The following is a 15,950-nucleotide window of genomic DNA, read 5'->3' on the forward strand; positions in this document are numbered from 1 at the left end:
TGTAGCAGCTGCTATAAAAAAAAGGGTATACGTGTTGCAGGTAAGTAGTCTAAAATGGCTACCTATAGCGCTTGCTGTAATCAATTAATTCAATAAATATTATTACACCTAAAATTCATACATAAATTTCATAAGGTGATAATGGTGACAATATAGTGATTAATATAAATGATTCCATATATAAAATTCATATAAAAAATTCCATAAAGTGACTGTAGTGAAATGTTGAAGAAGAAAAAAGTCCAGAAAATGTTTTCAAAGTTTAAAATCTAATAAATAATCCAAAAAATAAATAAATACAGTGAGTCTATGGTGCAAACAGTGCTTATTCCAAACAATAGGTGCAAGTGCTCAGCGTAGTGATTTCTCAATCCGCTCTGTAGTGCTCAGTCAGTGTAGCTTTTATTTTCACCGTGACAAATGGTAAGATTGAATCACTTACCAAATAGCGTGGGTCGTGTATGCCTTATGGCACCAAGACCAACCAAGCTTGGGTAGCCTTCCAGGCTATGAAGGAGTCTCCTCGTGGCTTGCTAAGGTTGGACAGGATGACGGACTCCCCCTCTCTCTCCTCTCACCTCAGGCCAGGTATAAGGGAAGACAAAAAAAGCTCCGGATAGTGTAGTAACTTTGATAAATTTTAGTTTCCAAATTGGATAAAAAACATAATAGTACAAGGTCTTTAGAGCAATATAAGCAAAAATATTATATATAAAAAGTTTGCCAATTAAAAAGGCCAAAAACGGCCGCTCATGACCGTGGATATCGGTGCAGACTGATTGCAGGGTAGCGAGCGGGAAGACTTCCGACTTGCGTTCCACCTGCGTACCACGTCACGTACGCTGTGCGTTCAAAACTTACGCGCTTCGTCACTTCCGGTGACGTCTCTGATGTGAACTGAGGCTTACGTTCGCGCCCCCCCCCCCCCCTTTCCCTGCAGCCTTCCTGAACACCTCACAGGTGCTGGTTTCCCTTAGTCAAGATGGCGACATCAGCACCCGATAGCAAACTGCATGGTAAACTGCAATATATTAAATGTTTGGGTTTTTTCAAGGGGCCTATTAACCATCTATGGATCCCCCACCGTGTATTTACGTCAGTATTTTGACGTTAAATACCGGGTTATGGCAGCGGACAGTATTTTTTTAAACGGCAGGTGGTCCGCTTTAACATAAAGGTGGTCCCAGCGGAATCACCTTTATGGGCGGCGGGAGAGGTGCCCCCCCCCGCTGCTTCCCGGCCGTTTTCTCCGCTTACCGGATCTGTCGGTAGCGGGGAAAACTATACGGTCCACTGTCCTCTCAGGCAGGAAGACGAGTGAGGGCAAGACGGCCCTCACCCTACTCTTTGGCCTTGGAGGACCAGAGCGACGTCATACATCGCTTCCTAGCAACGGATTAAAAGAGCCCATTTTTTTTTCTTTAGTGTAGATGTGAGATCTGAGGTCTTTTTAATCCCAGATCTCACAATTAAGAGGTCCTGGCATGCTTATTTCTATTACAAGGGATGTTTACATTTCTTGTAAAAGGAATAAAGTGATCATTTTTTTTTTTTTTTAAAAGGACAGTGTAAAAATAAAAAAATAAAAGATAAAATAAATAGGAAAAAAAAAATTTAAAGTGCTCTGTCCCCGCTAGCTCGCGCACAGAAGCGAACGCATATGCAAGTCACGCCCACATATGTAAACGGAGTTCAAACCACAAATGTGAGGTATCGCCACGATCGTTAAAGTGAGAGCAATAATTTGAGCTCGAGACTTCCTCTGTAACTCTAAACTGGTAATTTATAAAATGTCGCTATGGGGATTTTTAACTACAAATGTTTGTCGACATTCCACGAGCGTTCACAATTTTGAAGCATGACATGTTAGGTATCTATTTACTCTGCATAACATTATCTTTCACATTATAGAAAAACATTGGGCTAACTTCATGGTTTTCTTATTTTTTAATTCAAAAAAGTGTATTTCTTCCAAAAAAGAATTGCGTTAATAAGACCGCTGCGCAAATACAATGTGATAAAAAATATTGCAACGATCTCCATTTTATTGCAAAACATAAAGACAGAGAATATAAACCTAAGCCCAATATCTCTATCACCCTGCGCTGGTAGGAGGATGTGAACTTGCTAAACTGTATAATACAGTAAATAGCAGTGTCTAGCAGCTGCTTTGATGAATACAAACTGATAAAAAGATGTGAATAGCCTCAAAGTCAAAGACAAGGAAGTACCACATAAGCAGCGCTTAAATGAGTGCATACATAAACCATATGTGCAAAATACAGCAATCAAGTGAGATAGATGTACTAGTAATAAATACAAAAGTCCATCTTGACCAATCGGAAAGGGGATGACCCGTCACCATGAAGTGAAAAGATAATGGATGGCAAACTTCCACCACACCGCGTGACCCCTTAGGCAGTCAACACTCACCGAATGCCTGAAACAACTGAGCCTTCAGAGTACCAATATAAATCCCGGATCACTCCTCAGGATAATCAACACTGGCAGGTGACCAGAAGGATCTCTCTCAGGAAAGCTCACAGAAGACTGGAACACTCAGAACGGCATCACATGTGTATGAAAGGGAAAACTCATAGGGCAGTAGTTCTAAAAAAAACTTTATTGTAAAAAAACCCAAGCCCCGTACCCCTCACATAAAACTCACATGTAAAATATCAATATTAGGCATATAAACGAGAGGAGTTGGCCAGAAGGTTCAGCGACCGATGGCTCACCAGTATCATACCGTCCCCAGGGTACCGGATCAAGACACCGCCGCTGCTCCCCAGACAGTCCTGCTATCACGTTCGCCTATCTCCGCTCCGCCGTGTTCCCGACACTTGGTAGCACTCGTCAGCGTTCGGCGATTTCCGCCTACAGCTCGCCGACAGGCCCGGTTCAGAAGTGGTTAACTGTAGTCAGCCAATACATTATTAAAAGCGGAGTTCCACCCTAAAAACTATCTTTGCACGTCCGCTAGCTTAGATGAACCTGAAAAAGAATTGGATAATTAAAAATGTTTTTTTGTTTCACTTACCTTGTTTTTAATGAAAATATACTTACCTTCCTTCCTCTTCCTCCCTCTGCGGCAACGGCCCATGACGCGACTTCCTCCTTGCATTGACTCCTGGGAGATGAGCGCCATCGATTCCAGGAGTCAATGCGCCTACACCGGCCCTGCTCGTCACTTCCAGTGCAGGCGTGTCATTCCCTGATGAACAGCTTCTGGGCATGCGCAGAAGCTGTTCAGGGATGACGCGCCTGCACCTGAAGTGACGAGCGGGGCATTCTTGGACTCCGACGTCACCGAGAGGACACGAAGAGGACACTCTCCGGCTTTAGCTGCCCACACCTGAGATGGCAGCGCTGGTTAAGACATTTTCAAGGTAAGTATTTCTTCTTACAGGTAAGTGAAACAGGGGACAGTTCAGAGGCTATTGTTGCTTAAATGCACTATCCCTGACTGTCCCGGGGGTATTTTTAGCTTAAAATTTTTTTTAGCCCGGATCTCCGCTTTAATGTGGTCCAAGCCATCCAACAAGAACAAATATTAAGTGAAAATTGCGTCATGCAGTCCTTTTCCAATGCACCACCAGACAAGCCACTGAGCAAATGGTGCTATGCAAATTCCACAAGTGTGTCCACGTATTGGTACAAGGAAGGCACTGGGGCAGTAGAGGTCACACAGAGGCACTTCCATAGACAATATAACATTCCCACAGTTTGTCTGCAGCCTCACGTTATTGCATGCCCACAATGTTCTCTGTCTCTTAGCAAATTTTTATTATACAGATGGAGCGCATTACTCCCATTATAACAATGATCAGTGCAGAATGCTTTTGCAGCGTCCACAGAAAACTCTAAGGAGGATCCGAAGCCACAGCTCACAGTATGCAGGGACTGCGGACAAGAAACAATGACTCAGCGTCTAATTTTAGATTCAGGTTACGAAGATGTAGAACATACAGGATAGGAAAACAGACAAAGCAACATTTAGCAACACTGAAACTGATGCAGATCTTTTATAAACAGAGACGAAGCTTGGATCGTGAAGAAAATTGCATCATGTATTTACAATTCTACATCACAGCTGGGAAGGGTGGTGCTGAGACAACCAGGGTCATGCCGAATCCAAAGCCGTTATTGGGGGAAGGGACAGTGCGAACACCATGGTATTGTGACTCTGGCATGAATCCCACATCATTATAGCAAACACTTTTACATATGATAAACACTCAAAACGCTTGGTTCACATATATGCGGTTCCCTCACAGCCATGTTTGCTCGTGTACAGCGGCCCATTTATTTGGATGGGCTGCTGTATCCACTGAAAACGCAGGGAAAAGATCCCTGCACCTTTTCAGAAAACACCGCCACCGCATGGAAAACCACATAATGCAGTGTGGTTCCCAGTGCGGGAAACTGTGCTGCAGTTTCCAGTCTGTGGGGGTGCCATTAGGATGAATGGTACCCTACGCATCTCCTGGATGGGGGGGGGGGGGGGGGACGAGTACCTGTCAAAAACACTTCCGGGAGACGGTGCCGCAGTGCTGTCCCTCGGAAGTTTGGCCCCCTCCTCCTTCCCCCACCACCAAGCTAATCCGAATGCGCGGCGCGCTTCGCACATGCGCATTAGGGACCCGCCCGTGAAGCCGAAAGGCTTCACTGCCGGGTTCCCTCACCGGCAATGGCGGCGGCAGCACCTGACAGCCGATGGAAGCATCGGCTGCAGTGCCGACATCGCTGGACTCCAGGACAAGTAAGTGTCGTAATATTAAAACATACTGTAGCTGCTGACTTTTAATTTTTGGAGGGGGAGGCTGGAACACTGCTTTAATATTTAAAATGCTTATGTTTTTCTGTGCTTTTACCTGCAATTTTTATCACTATAAAGTTTGAAAGCATTATCAGCCGTGCCTACAATTTCTGTAAGGATACATGAAAAAAAAAAAAAAAACACCTTTCTCTAATGCATCCACTGTTAAGGCTGCTTAAATTGCTTTTAATCTGCAACTGATGACAATAGATTGAAGGGTTAAGTACAAGTTAAAGGAGTTGTAAAGTCAGAAGGTTTTTTTTATCTTAATGCATTCTTTGCATTAAGATAAAAAGCTTTCTGTGTGTAGCAGTCTCCCCAGCACCCCTAATACTTACCTGAGACCCCTCTTTATCCAGCCAAGTCCACGAGTCCCTCGAGCTATCCGGGACTCCCCCTCCCGATTGGCTGAAACAAAGCGGCGCAACTGGCTCCTGGTGCTGTCAATCTAAGTCAGTTAGCCAATCAGGAGAGAGAGGGGGCAGGACCGAACAGCAGCTCTGTGTCTGAATGGATACACGGAGCTGCAGTTCGGCTCGGGTGCCCCATAGCAAGCTGCTCACTGTGGGGGCACTCAACCAGAGGGAGGAGCCAGGAGCAGGGAAGAGGAGGAGGATCGGGGCTGCTCTGTGAAAAACCAACTGCACAGAGGAGATAAGTATGACAGGTTTGTTATATTAAAAAAAAAAAAAAAGAAAATAAAACACAAGAGATTATACAATCACTTTAATGGCTGCAGTAGCAGCCATAAACTTTTGCTCGTTTTCTTCAGCCGGCTCGTGGCTGTAAAGTAACACCTCATTCACACACGTGCAACTTGTCGTATGACTTTGGACATCAAAGTCGCATGACAAGTCCTACCCTATGTTTACCAATGATGACCATTCATATATGTGCAATTAAAGTTGTAGTGACTTCCAAGCTGTTCATGCACTACTTTGGTCCAACTTTCATTGGACATGAGGGCAATAAACTTCAATGTTAACCCTCAAAAGCTCAAAATCATCATACCTCAATGTTTTACATGCAACAGTGGGTCTGACTTTGTAGAGGGACAACAAGTCACATGTGTTGGAGCTGGAGAGAGTCCAGAGAAGGGCAACTAAACTAATTAGGGGATTGGAGGACCTTGACTATGAAGAGCATCTACAATCCCTCGATTTATTCTCCCTGGAGAAGAGACGTCTGAGTGGGGACATGATAGCAATTTATAAATATCTTAATGGGGATCCCAGCTTAGAGAAAAAGCTGTTCATTCGAAGGGATTGCATGAGGACTCGAGGGCATACAATGCGATTAGAGGAGAAGCGTTTTAACCACAGGCAACGTGGGGGGTTCTTTACTGTTAGGGCTACAAGATTGTGGAATTCTCTACCACAAGAGGTGGTTTCTGCGGGTAGTATGGTGGCTTTCAAAAGACTCTTAGACTTGCATCTCAAGGATCAGAACATTCAGGGGTATGTGAGATGATTACAGCCACACACACCTACACAGGTTGAACTGGATGGACTATTGTCTTTATTCAACCTCACCTACTATGTAACTATGTAACTATATGTAACATCAAAGTCACACCCACCCAAAGCTGCATTAAAGTTGCGTCAAACATTTCAGCAAATGTGCACCAAAGTTGCACTCCAAAAACTTTGGAGTCGTACAAGTGTGAATGGAACCTAAAAGTGATTTGTGGGGTTGTATAGCTGTGTCGGCCAATGGATGGCTGCCAGCACCCGCCAAATCATCGGGAATAGAGGCTGGGTAGGGCTCTGCCTATGTAAACAAGGCAGAGCTCCATTCTGACATCTGGGATGTGATGGATTTTCTTTCCCTGCTTTGCATCCCCTAGTAAAGACACCACACAAAGTATACAAAAACACTGGCTAGACATACATTTAACACACATTTAACCCTTTGATCGCTCCTTGATGTTTAACCCCTTCCCAGCCAGTGTCATTCGTATAGTGACAGTGCATATTTTTAGTACTAATCACTGTATTAGTGTCACTGGTTCACACAGAGTGTCAAAAGTGTCAGTTAGTTTCTGATTGTCCGCCGCAATATCACAGTCCCACTATAAGTCACTGATCGCCACCGTTACTAGTATAAAAATAAATAAATAAAAATTGCAGGATATATACCATAGTTTGTAGCCGCAATATCTTTTGCGCAAACCAATCTTTATACGCTTACAGGGATTTTTTTTCTTGTTCAAATATTTTATTAACCTCTTCCCTACCGATGCATTGTAAAATGACGCTGGCAGGAATGTCCCTCTGAGCGGACGTCATATGACGTTCGCCCGTTCTCGCCGCTCTCCCGCGCCCCCGGGGGCGCGCAGCACGATGATCAGGGATGCGGCATGTCCCTCGGGACACAGCCCAATTGTTGATCAGTGTAAAGAGCCAATAAAAAATGGCTCTTTACCACATGACTGGCTGTGTCCAATCACAGCCAGCCACATGCACTGTCCCTGTGCAGCGATCAGGGATAGAAATTGTCACTCTGAAACAGTCCATCCCCGATCTGGGTAAAGAGCCAATAAATTTTGCTCTTTACCACATGACCGGCTGTGTCCAATCACAGCCAGTCACTGATTGTAAACAAACCCGGTAACTAGCTATTACCAGGCTCTCCTCCTCACACACCAATCCTGTGTGAGGAGGAGATTGTGCTAACAGCTAGTCACCGATCATACAGTACACAGTAAACACACTGATTGTCCCCCCCCTCCCAATAAAGAGGACCCGTCATTAGCCCATCAAAATACCTTTCACCAGCCTATCAAAGTACCTGAGTAGCTGTCTACAGCCCATCAGATACTCTGATGGGCTGGTGACAGGTTTACGCGTACTCCGCAGACAGGTACTCGGGTACTCCGCAGACAGGTACTCGGGTACTCCGCAGACAGGTACTCGGGTACTCCGCAGACAGGTACTCGGGTACTCCGAAGACAGGTACTCGGGTACTCCGAAGACAGGTACTCGGGTACTCCGAAGACAGGTACTCGGGTACTCCGAAGACAGGTACTCGGGTACTCCGAAGACAGGTACTCGGGTACTCCGCAGACAGGTACTCGGGTACTCCGCAGACAGGTACTCGGGTACTCCGCAGACAGGTACGTAAACTGATCACTGTATTCTAGATCAGCAGCCATGATTACCGTGGTCAGTTCACATAGGGGAACACAGGAACAGGCAGGATCAACCAGGTATTTTAGAACATAGAAAGGGACAACACAGCAACAGCACTTTGCTGCTATTAAAGCTTTAAAGGAACAGTAGCTTTTTTTTTTTTTAGGTTTACAACCGCTTTAACGGTTTGGCTAACATCTGATCCCATGCTGCTACCTCTCTTATAGTGACAAAGGAAATACTCGCCAGATGGTAAATTCTTTAATGTGTACTGAGGAGCACGTGGAAAACCTTTTGAAATATTTAGTGGTTAGAAGCATCAAATACAGCCAATGTGTTTTGGGTGAAAAAAGCCTCCCCCTTCTTCCGGGCTTGAGCATTCGATGTTAACAAAATCACGACAGAATGCACTAGGGGACCTGGGTTAAGGCTTGATGAGGACTAAAGTCTCCTGAAAGCACTAATAATAGACAGCTAAAACCCTGAATTCTTCTCCTATCAGTATGCTTCTTAACACGTAAAGTGAATAGAGCCACCACTTCCTCTCACACTTCAGCCCTGCAGTACATAGACTGCAGGAAGGTGATATGAGGACAAATTCAGGTACTTACACAGCCTGCATTTATTGATGTATTAATGATTTACAGAGCTGCATTCATCTGTGTATTTTATATCTGCCTAGAGATTTAATGTGTTCCAGAGAAACCCAGCAATGCCCTTCTATGCACTATAAAAACAGAATTAGTATATAACTGAACAATTTTATTTTGAATCTTATCATTTGTTTTGGAACCTGGGAAAAGAAATTTGAAAAACGAATGACCTCATCTCACTCCTGGGAAGAGATGGAATATAAGTTTACAGAAAGTACTATGCAAGCTGTTTCCTATTTTCACTGTGATATCATCTAGAAATTTGCCAAGAGAGGTAGAAGTACATAATACTCCGCTTCCTAGAAATGTAATGTGTGTTCATAATAACAAAGTATCCAAAGTAGAGGGGTTGTCACATCAGCATGGCCATCACACACATCATATATATAACACACACACATACACACACACACAGTGGGTATAGAAAGCCTACACACCCCTGTTAAAATGTCAGGTTTCTGTGATGGAAAAAAAATGAGACGAAGTTAAATAATTTTAGAACTTTTTCCACCTTTTTCGACCTTTAACGTGACATATAAACTGTACAACTCAATTGAAAAACAAATTAAAATCTTTTGGGGGGCCAGGGGGGGAGTGCTGGAGTAAAAATAAAATAATGTGGTTTCATAAGTGTGCACACCCTCTTATAACTGGGGAGGTAGCTGTGTTCAGAATTAAGCAATCACATTTAAACTCATGGTAAATAGGAGTCAGTAAACACCTGCCATAATTTAAAGTGCTTCTGATTAACCCCAAATTAAGTTCAGCTGTTCTAGTAGGTCTTTCCTGACATTTTCTTAAGCCCCGTACACACGTACCGATTGTCGGCCGTAAATATTCGGCCGCCGACCGATCGGCCGATTGTAGGCTTGTTAGTATGATGCTTCCGACAGCCGACAGCGCATTTTCGGCCGAACAGAATCTGTCGTGCAGACTTTAAAATATTTGTTGGCCGTCACCAGAACGGCCGATTGTTCGCCAGTCAGTACAGATTTCGGCCGACAGACAGCAGATTAGCAAGACTGGGCATGCTCAGAAAAGAAAAAAGACAAGGAAAGTTAACCATCACATGACATCACTTCTGCAGTCGGCTGTTGTTGGCCGACAAAATTCGTGTGCAGTCTTTTGCAGTTTTCAACAGACACGACAGCCCTGGACAAAAGACGGCCGATCGTTCGGCCGACGATCAGTACGTGTGTACGGGGCTTTAGTTGCATCCTACGGCAAAAGCCATGGTCCGCTGAGAGCTTCCAAAGCATCAGATGGATCTCATTATTAAAAAGTATCAGTCAGGAGAAGGGTACAAAAGAATTTCCATGGCATTAGCTATATCATGGAACACAGTGAAGACAGTCATCATCAAGTGGAGAAAATTTGGCACAAAAGTGACATTACCAAGATCTGGATGTCCCTCCAAAATTGATGAAAAGGCGAGAAGGAAACTGGTCAGGGAGGCTGCTGTGAGGCCTACAGCAACATTAACCACTTCTGGACCACCCGCCACCGATTTACTGCGGCAGGGCGGCCCCTCCTGCGTGAAACTACGTAGGTCTATGTCGGTCGCACACCTGCAGCTAAGGGGCGAGCCACGCCGCTGGCGGCGCGCTCCCACCCCCACTCGGCCGCGGGAACTCTGATTCACGGGGCAGGTGGCTCTGATTGCCACCTGACACCCACGATCGTTCCCCCGTTGAGAAAGAAGAACGGTCAGCTGTTGTAAACACATCTGACCGTTCTTCTCTCTGAAGTGATCATGGAGCCCTTGTGATCCTTCTATATAGGATTACAGGTCTCTGTTATCATTTCACAAGCCCAACCCCCATACAGTTAGAGACATGCCCCTAGGTACACACTTAACCCCTTGATCACCCACTGTGTTAACCCCTTCCCTGCCAGTGTCATTATTACAGTAACAGTGCATATTTTTAGCACTGATTACTGTAGTAATGTCACTGGTCCCCCCAAAAGTGTCCAAAAATGTTAGTTAGGGGTACGATCTCTCCGCTGCAATGTCACAGTCCGGCTAAAAATCACAGATCGCTGCCATTACTAGTAAAAAATAAAAAATAAAAACACAATAAAAATGACAAATCTTTCCCATAGTTAGTAGAATTTTTGTGCAAACCAATCAAAATATGCTTATTGTGATTTTTTTTTTTACCAAAAATATGTAGCAGAAAACAAATTGGCCTAAAATGTAAAAACATTTAGATTTTTACATTTTCTTTTTTTGGGAATGTTATATAGCAGAAAGTGAAAAATATTGTTTTTTTTTTTCAGAATTGTCGTTATTTTTTTGTTTATAGCGCAAAAAATAAAAATCTCAGAGGTGATCAAATACCACCAAAAGAAATCTCTAACGTGTGGGAAAAAAGGCATTAATTTTGTTTGGAGTACTGCATGGCACGACCGCGCAATTGTCCATTAAATTAACACAGTGCCGAATCGCAAAATATGGCCTGGTCATTAAGGAGGAAAATCTTCCGGTTCAGAAGTGGTTAAAGGAGCTGCAGGAATATCTGGCAAGTACTGGCTGTGTAGTACATGTGACAACAATCTCCCATATTCTTCAAGACGAAAGCCGTTTCTTACAAAGAAAAACATCCAAGCCCAGCTAAATTTTGCAAAAACACATCTGAAGTCTCCCGAAATAATGTGGGAAAATGTGTTACGTTCTGATGAAACCAAGGTTGAACTATTTGGCTAGAATTCCAAAAGATATGTTTGGTGCAAAAACAACACTGCGCATCACCAAAAAAACACCATACCCACAGTGAAGCATGGTGGTGGCAGCATCATGCTTTGGAGCCGTTTTTCTTCAGCTGAAACAGGGGTCTTCGTCAAGGTAGAGGGAATTATGAACAGTTCCACATACCAGTCAATATTGGCACAAAACCTTCAGGCTTCTGCTAGAAAGCTGAACATGAAGAGGAACTTCATCCTTCAGCATGACAACAACCAAAAGCATACATCCAAATCAATAAAGGAATGGCTTCCCCAGAAGAAGATTAAAGTTTTGGAATGGCCCAGCAAGAGCCCAGACCTGAATATCAATAAAACTCTGTTGGGTGATCTGAAGAGGGCTGTGCACAGGAGATGCCCTCGCAATCTGACAGATTTGGAGTGTTTTTGCAAAGAGTGGGCAAATATTGCCAAGTCAAGATGTGCCATGCTGATAGACTCATACCCAAAAAGACCGAGTGCTGTAAATGACCCTGGCTGGTCATTTCATTCTGACCTTCTTAGATAGCGACATCTCCCCGGGACTCCCAGGGAATGCTGGAGATTTGCCTGTGATCTGACTTTCCTCCCCTCCCCAACTCCTGGGGGGGAAGATCTATGCACCTCTATATATTTTTTTGGGGGGATTTCTTCCATTACCATTATCGACAACCCTTTTTGATGGAATGACTGTTGAAATATTTTGGACCCTTGTTGGGTCATTCGCAACGATCTGTATTGCTGCATTATTTATACACATCTGTGCTTCTCCTGATGAAGCGAATGTAACATTTTGAGAAACGCGTTGAGATGTATGCAGCATAGACTGTCGCTTCTATGTGATATTGTGTACAACAGGATCTATACAATATAAATCATTATCCACATATGAAGCTGTATATAGTTTGAATTTGTATTTCATCATTTATTGATGTTGTTTCTGCTGATGAATTCACCATGTTGTTATCAATGTTTTTAAATTATGATATGCAATAAATTTGTATAATTTTAATATTTGGTATCCGTCCCTTTAAAAGTCCCGCGGGCCATCCCTTGTGTTTTTGTGTGTGTGTATATATATATATATTTATTATATACATACATATAAATACACACACTGATCACAAAAATTAAAGCAACACTTTCTAATCAGAGTGTAGCATCAAGTCAATTATACCCCTGGGATATTGAACTGGTCAGTTAAGTTTCAGCTGCTTTGGTGTTAATGAAATTAACAAGTGCACTAGATGGGCAACAATGAGAAGACTTCCAAAACAGGAATGGTTTTACAGGTGAAGGCCACTGACATAGCTTTGCATTTGGATAGGGTCAGTATCACTACTGGTAGCATGAGGCAATAACTGGACCCTAAAGAGGTTGCACAGGCAGTCCAACAGGCAGGATGATCACTGCCAGAGCCCTACAAAATGACTTCCAGCAGGCCTGGTGTGAAGGTCTCTGCCCAAACAATCAAAAACAGACTTCATAAGGGTGACCAAAGGGCCCAATGTCCTTTAGTGGGCCCTGTGCTAACTGCCCGGCCCTGTGGAGTGGGACTGACATTTTCCATTGAACTGGCACCCTGTGCTTTTCACAGATGAGAGCAGATTCACCCTGAGCACATGTGACAGACGTGAAAGGGTCTGTAGAAGCCATGAAGAACGTTATGCTGCCTGTAACATCACTAAGCATATTCATGGAGGGATGCACACACCTCTATAGGGTAGGCAATGGCACCCTGACTGCCATTAGGTATCGGGATAAAATCCTTGGACCCATTGTCAGACCCTACGCTGGTGCAGTGGGTCCTGGGTTCCCCCTGGTGCACGACAATGCCCGGCCTCATGTGGCGAGAGTATGCATCCAGTTCCTGGAAGATGAAGGAATTGATTCCAATAAATGTCCCCCATGCTCGCCTGACCTAAATCCAATGGAACATCTCGAGGACATTATGTTTTGGTCAATTCAATGCCACCAGGTTGCACCTCAGTCTATTCAGGAGCTCAGTGATGCCCTGGTCCAGATCTGGGAGGAAATACCCCAGGACACCATCCATCGTCTCATTAGGAGCATGCCCCGACATGGTCAGGCATTCATACAAGCATCTAGGGGGCCATACAAACTACTGAGTACCATTTTGAGTTGCTGCAATGAAATTTCAGCAAAATGAACTAGCCTCCTGCATAATTTTTTTACTTTAATTTTCAGGGTGTCTTTGAATTCAGCTCTTTGTAGGTTGATAATTTAAATTTACATCAAACAATGTGGCATCCTTTCGTTCCTAACACATTACCCAGTCCATATCAGTATAGATATCCACATGACATGGACATACTTTTCAGAAAGCCAACATTTCGGTATTAAAAATCCTTCTTTTATTTTTTTATTGGTCTTCTGTAATATTCTAATTTTCTGAAATACTGAATTTTGGGTTTTATATTATATATATATATATATATATATATATATATATATATATATATATATATATACACACACACACACACACACATACACATACACATACGACTCACAGCTCTATGCACATGGGCGCTGGTGCCCAAATACCATTAACAGGTCATTTTTTTTCTGGCCCCCTAGCCTCCAAGTGCTGCGTACAGGCAGCCCTGTCAAGTCTATTAGAATGCACAACAAAGAGCCACTCGTCCTAATGTCACAGGCTTGCAGGTGAGCAGCCCTGAATGCAAACAGTGGGATGGCCCATTTACAGGTCTCAGAGCCCATGGGAATGAGGCCTTAGAGGGTTTGACAAAGGGTCTCCAACTTCTATCATAAACTGGACAGTACATCTTTGTGATACATACACATTTTCTCACGTTTAATCCCTTTAAAGATCTGCCAGAAATGCACTCTGATCAGAATTCCTTTACTGAGCTGACAACACACAGCATTTTTGTGGGCTAAGTGGTGTCAGCCCTGCCCAGATTTTTTTTTGTTTGCTAAATTGCTAAAGCTGGCAATACACTTAAAAGGTTTTTTTCATTCAACCAGCACACAAGCTATGTGGATGCAGGGAGCTCCCCTGTAGTTCTATTGTTTTCTGACAGCGGGGACTCCCCCCCTATCAGAATACACAGATCAGCACTGGAATGTCTCCTATACTGTCTAGATAGGCATTACGATATGGCCATCAACTGACGACAAGAACATCACTTTGTAAACCATTTAAGGCAGTTAAGATTTCTGGGGATAACTCAGTTCTGGCACCAAAGCAAATGAACAAACCAAGATGCATGACAAGTGCATACATGAACAGAGGTGGTCATTGTACAAACTGACTAGATATTGATCAGCAACAAAAATCTTTTTTGCGCCGGTACCCTGGGGCACAGTGCGAATCCCAACACCAAAAAAGAAAAGCCTGACACTGGTTGGAAATATTTTTTGGCTAAATATAGGAAAAAGCATTTTACCTAAGTTTTTGTTTTTTGTCTCGTTGTAACACACATAAAACAATACAGAAGACCAGACACCCTTACCTTGTATCCATGGGCTCCATTGTATTCACTGTGCGGATCCCAGCAGATACAAACAAGGCATTGACTTCAAACTCTCATTGTTCATCTCAGTTGGGACTCTTCTCTGGATTAGGTAACACTTCCTGGCCTGATTGAGTATGCATACTACCTAACAGTATGCATCTTGCATTGCATCAGTCAGCTGCTTGTCACTTATCTTGATCCATAAAGCTGTAGTTGTTGGCTTGCCTTCCAATAATGTGCTCTAATATAAACAATATATTTTTGTTCACTTCCAACACGTGAAGTCATTGGAATGAAAATAACTCTTTCCGTCCTTCGACTCTAACCTTCCAGGACCAGGACTGCAGCAGACACACATCTGGAGGAAGAGAACAAAAGGATACTAGGTCAATATGGGTTGAATTTTTGGTGCATCTGAAACACAACACAAATATAAAGTTGTAAAGGTATCATGATGTTCCCCTTGCCATAGCCAATATTCCAAGCAGACACTGGACATTTCCATCTTACTTTTGCTTACTGGTATGACCAAGCCAGGTTTGTGGCCATTTGATGAAATGTGTTAAAGTGTTACTAAACCCAGGAGCCTGCATTCACTATATCTGGTCTCCCACAGTACACAGAACATGGAAATGCAATTATTTTAGTAAATACGGGTGCATCTGAAAAAATTAGAATATCATCAAAGAGTTAATTTATTTCAGTAATTCAATTCAAAAGTGAAACACATATATTATATAGATTCATTACACACAGAGTGATATAATTTTAAGCATTTCTTACTTTTAATTTTTAGGATTATGGCTTACAACTAGTGAAAACCCAAAATTCAGTATTTTAGAAAATTAGAATATTACATAAGACCAATAAAAAAATAAAATAAAAAAAGGATTTTAATACAGAAATGTTAGCTTACTGAAAAGTACGTCCATGTACAGTATAGTATGCACTCAATACTTGGTCGGGGCTCCTTTTGCATGAATTACTGCATCAATGTGACCTGGCATAGAGGCGATCAGTCTGTGGCACTGCTGAGGTGTTATAGAAGCCCAGGTTGCTTGGATAGCGGCCTTTAGCTCATCTGCATTATTGGGTTGGATTGGATTCTCTATGGGGTTTAGCT

General features: G+C 43.1%; 1 protein-coding gene across 1 annotated transcript in view; it reads right to left on the bottom strand.

Annotated features, from left to right (window-relative positions):
* Window positions 1-14,908, bottom strand: part of SACS (sacsin molecular chaperone) — a 158,468-nt gene extending 143,560 nt beyond the window's left edge. Inside the window, exon 1 of the mRNA XM_082248457.1 lies at window positions 14,825-14,908. Within this exon, the coding sequence (XP_082104583.1) occupies window positions 14,825-14,844 (20 nt within the window). The 5' untranslated portion in view covers window positions 14,845-14,908. The remainder of the gene's footprint in view (window positions 1-14,824) is intronic.
* Between the last annotated feature and the right edge of the window lie 1,042 nt (window positions 14,909-15,950).

The sequence above is a fragment of the Pelophylax lessonae genome (genome assembly GCF_965119305.1).
Source record: "Pelophylax lessonae genome assembly, chromosome: 2".
Lineage (NCBI taxonomy): Eukaryota > Metazoa > Chordata > Amphibia > Anura > Ranidae > Pelophylax > Pelophylax lessonae.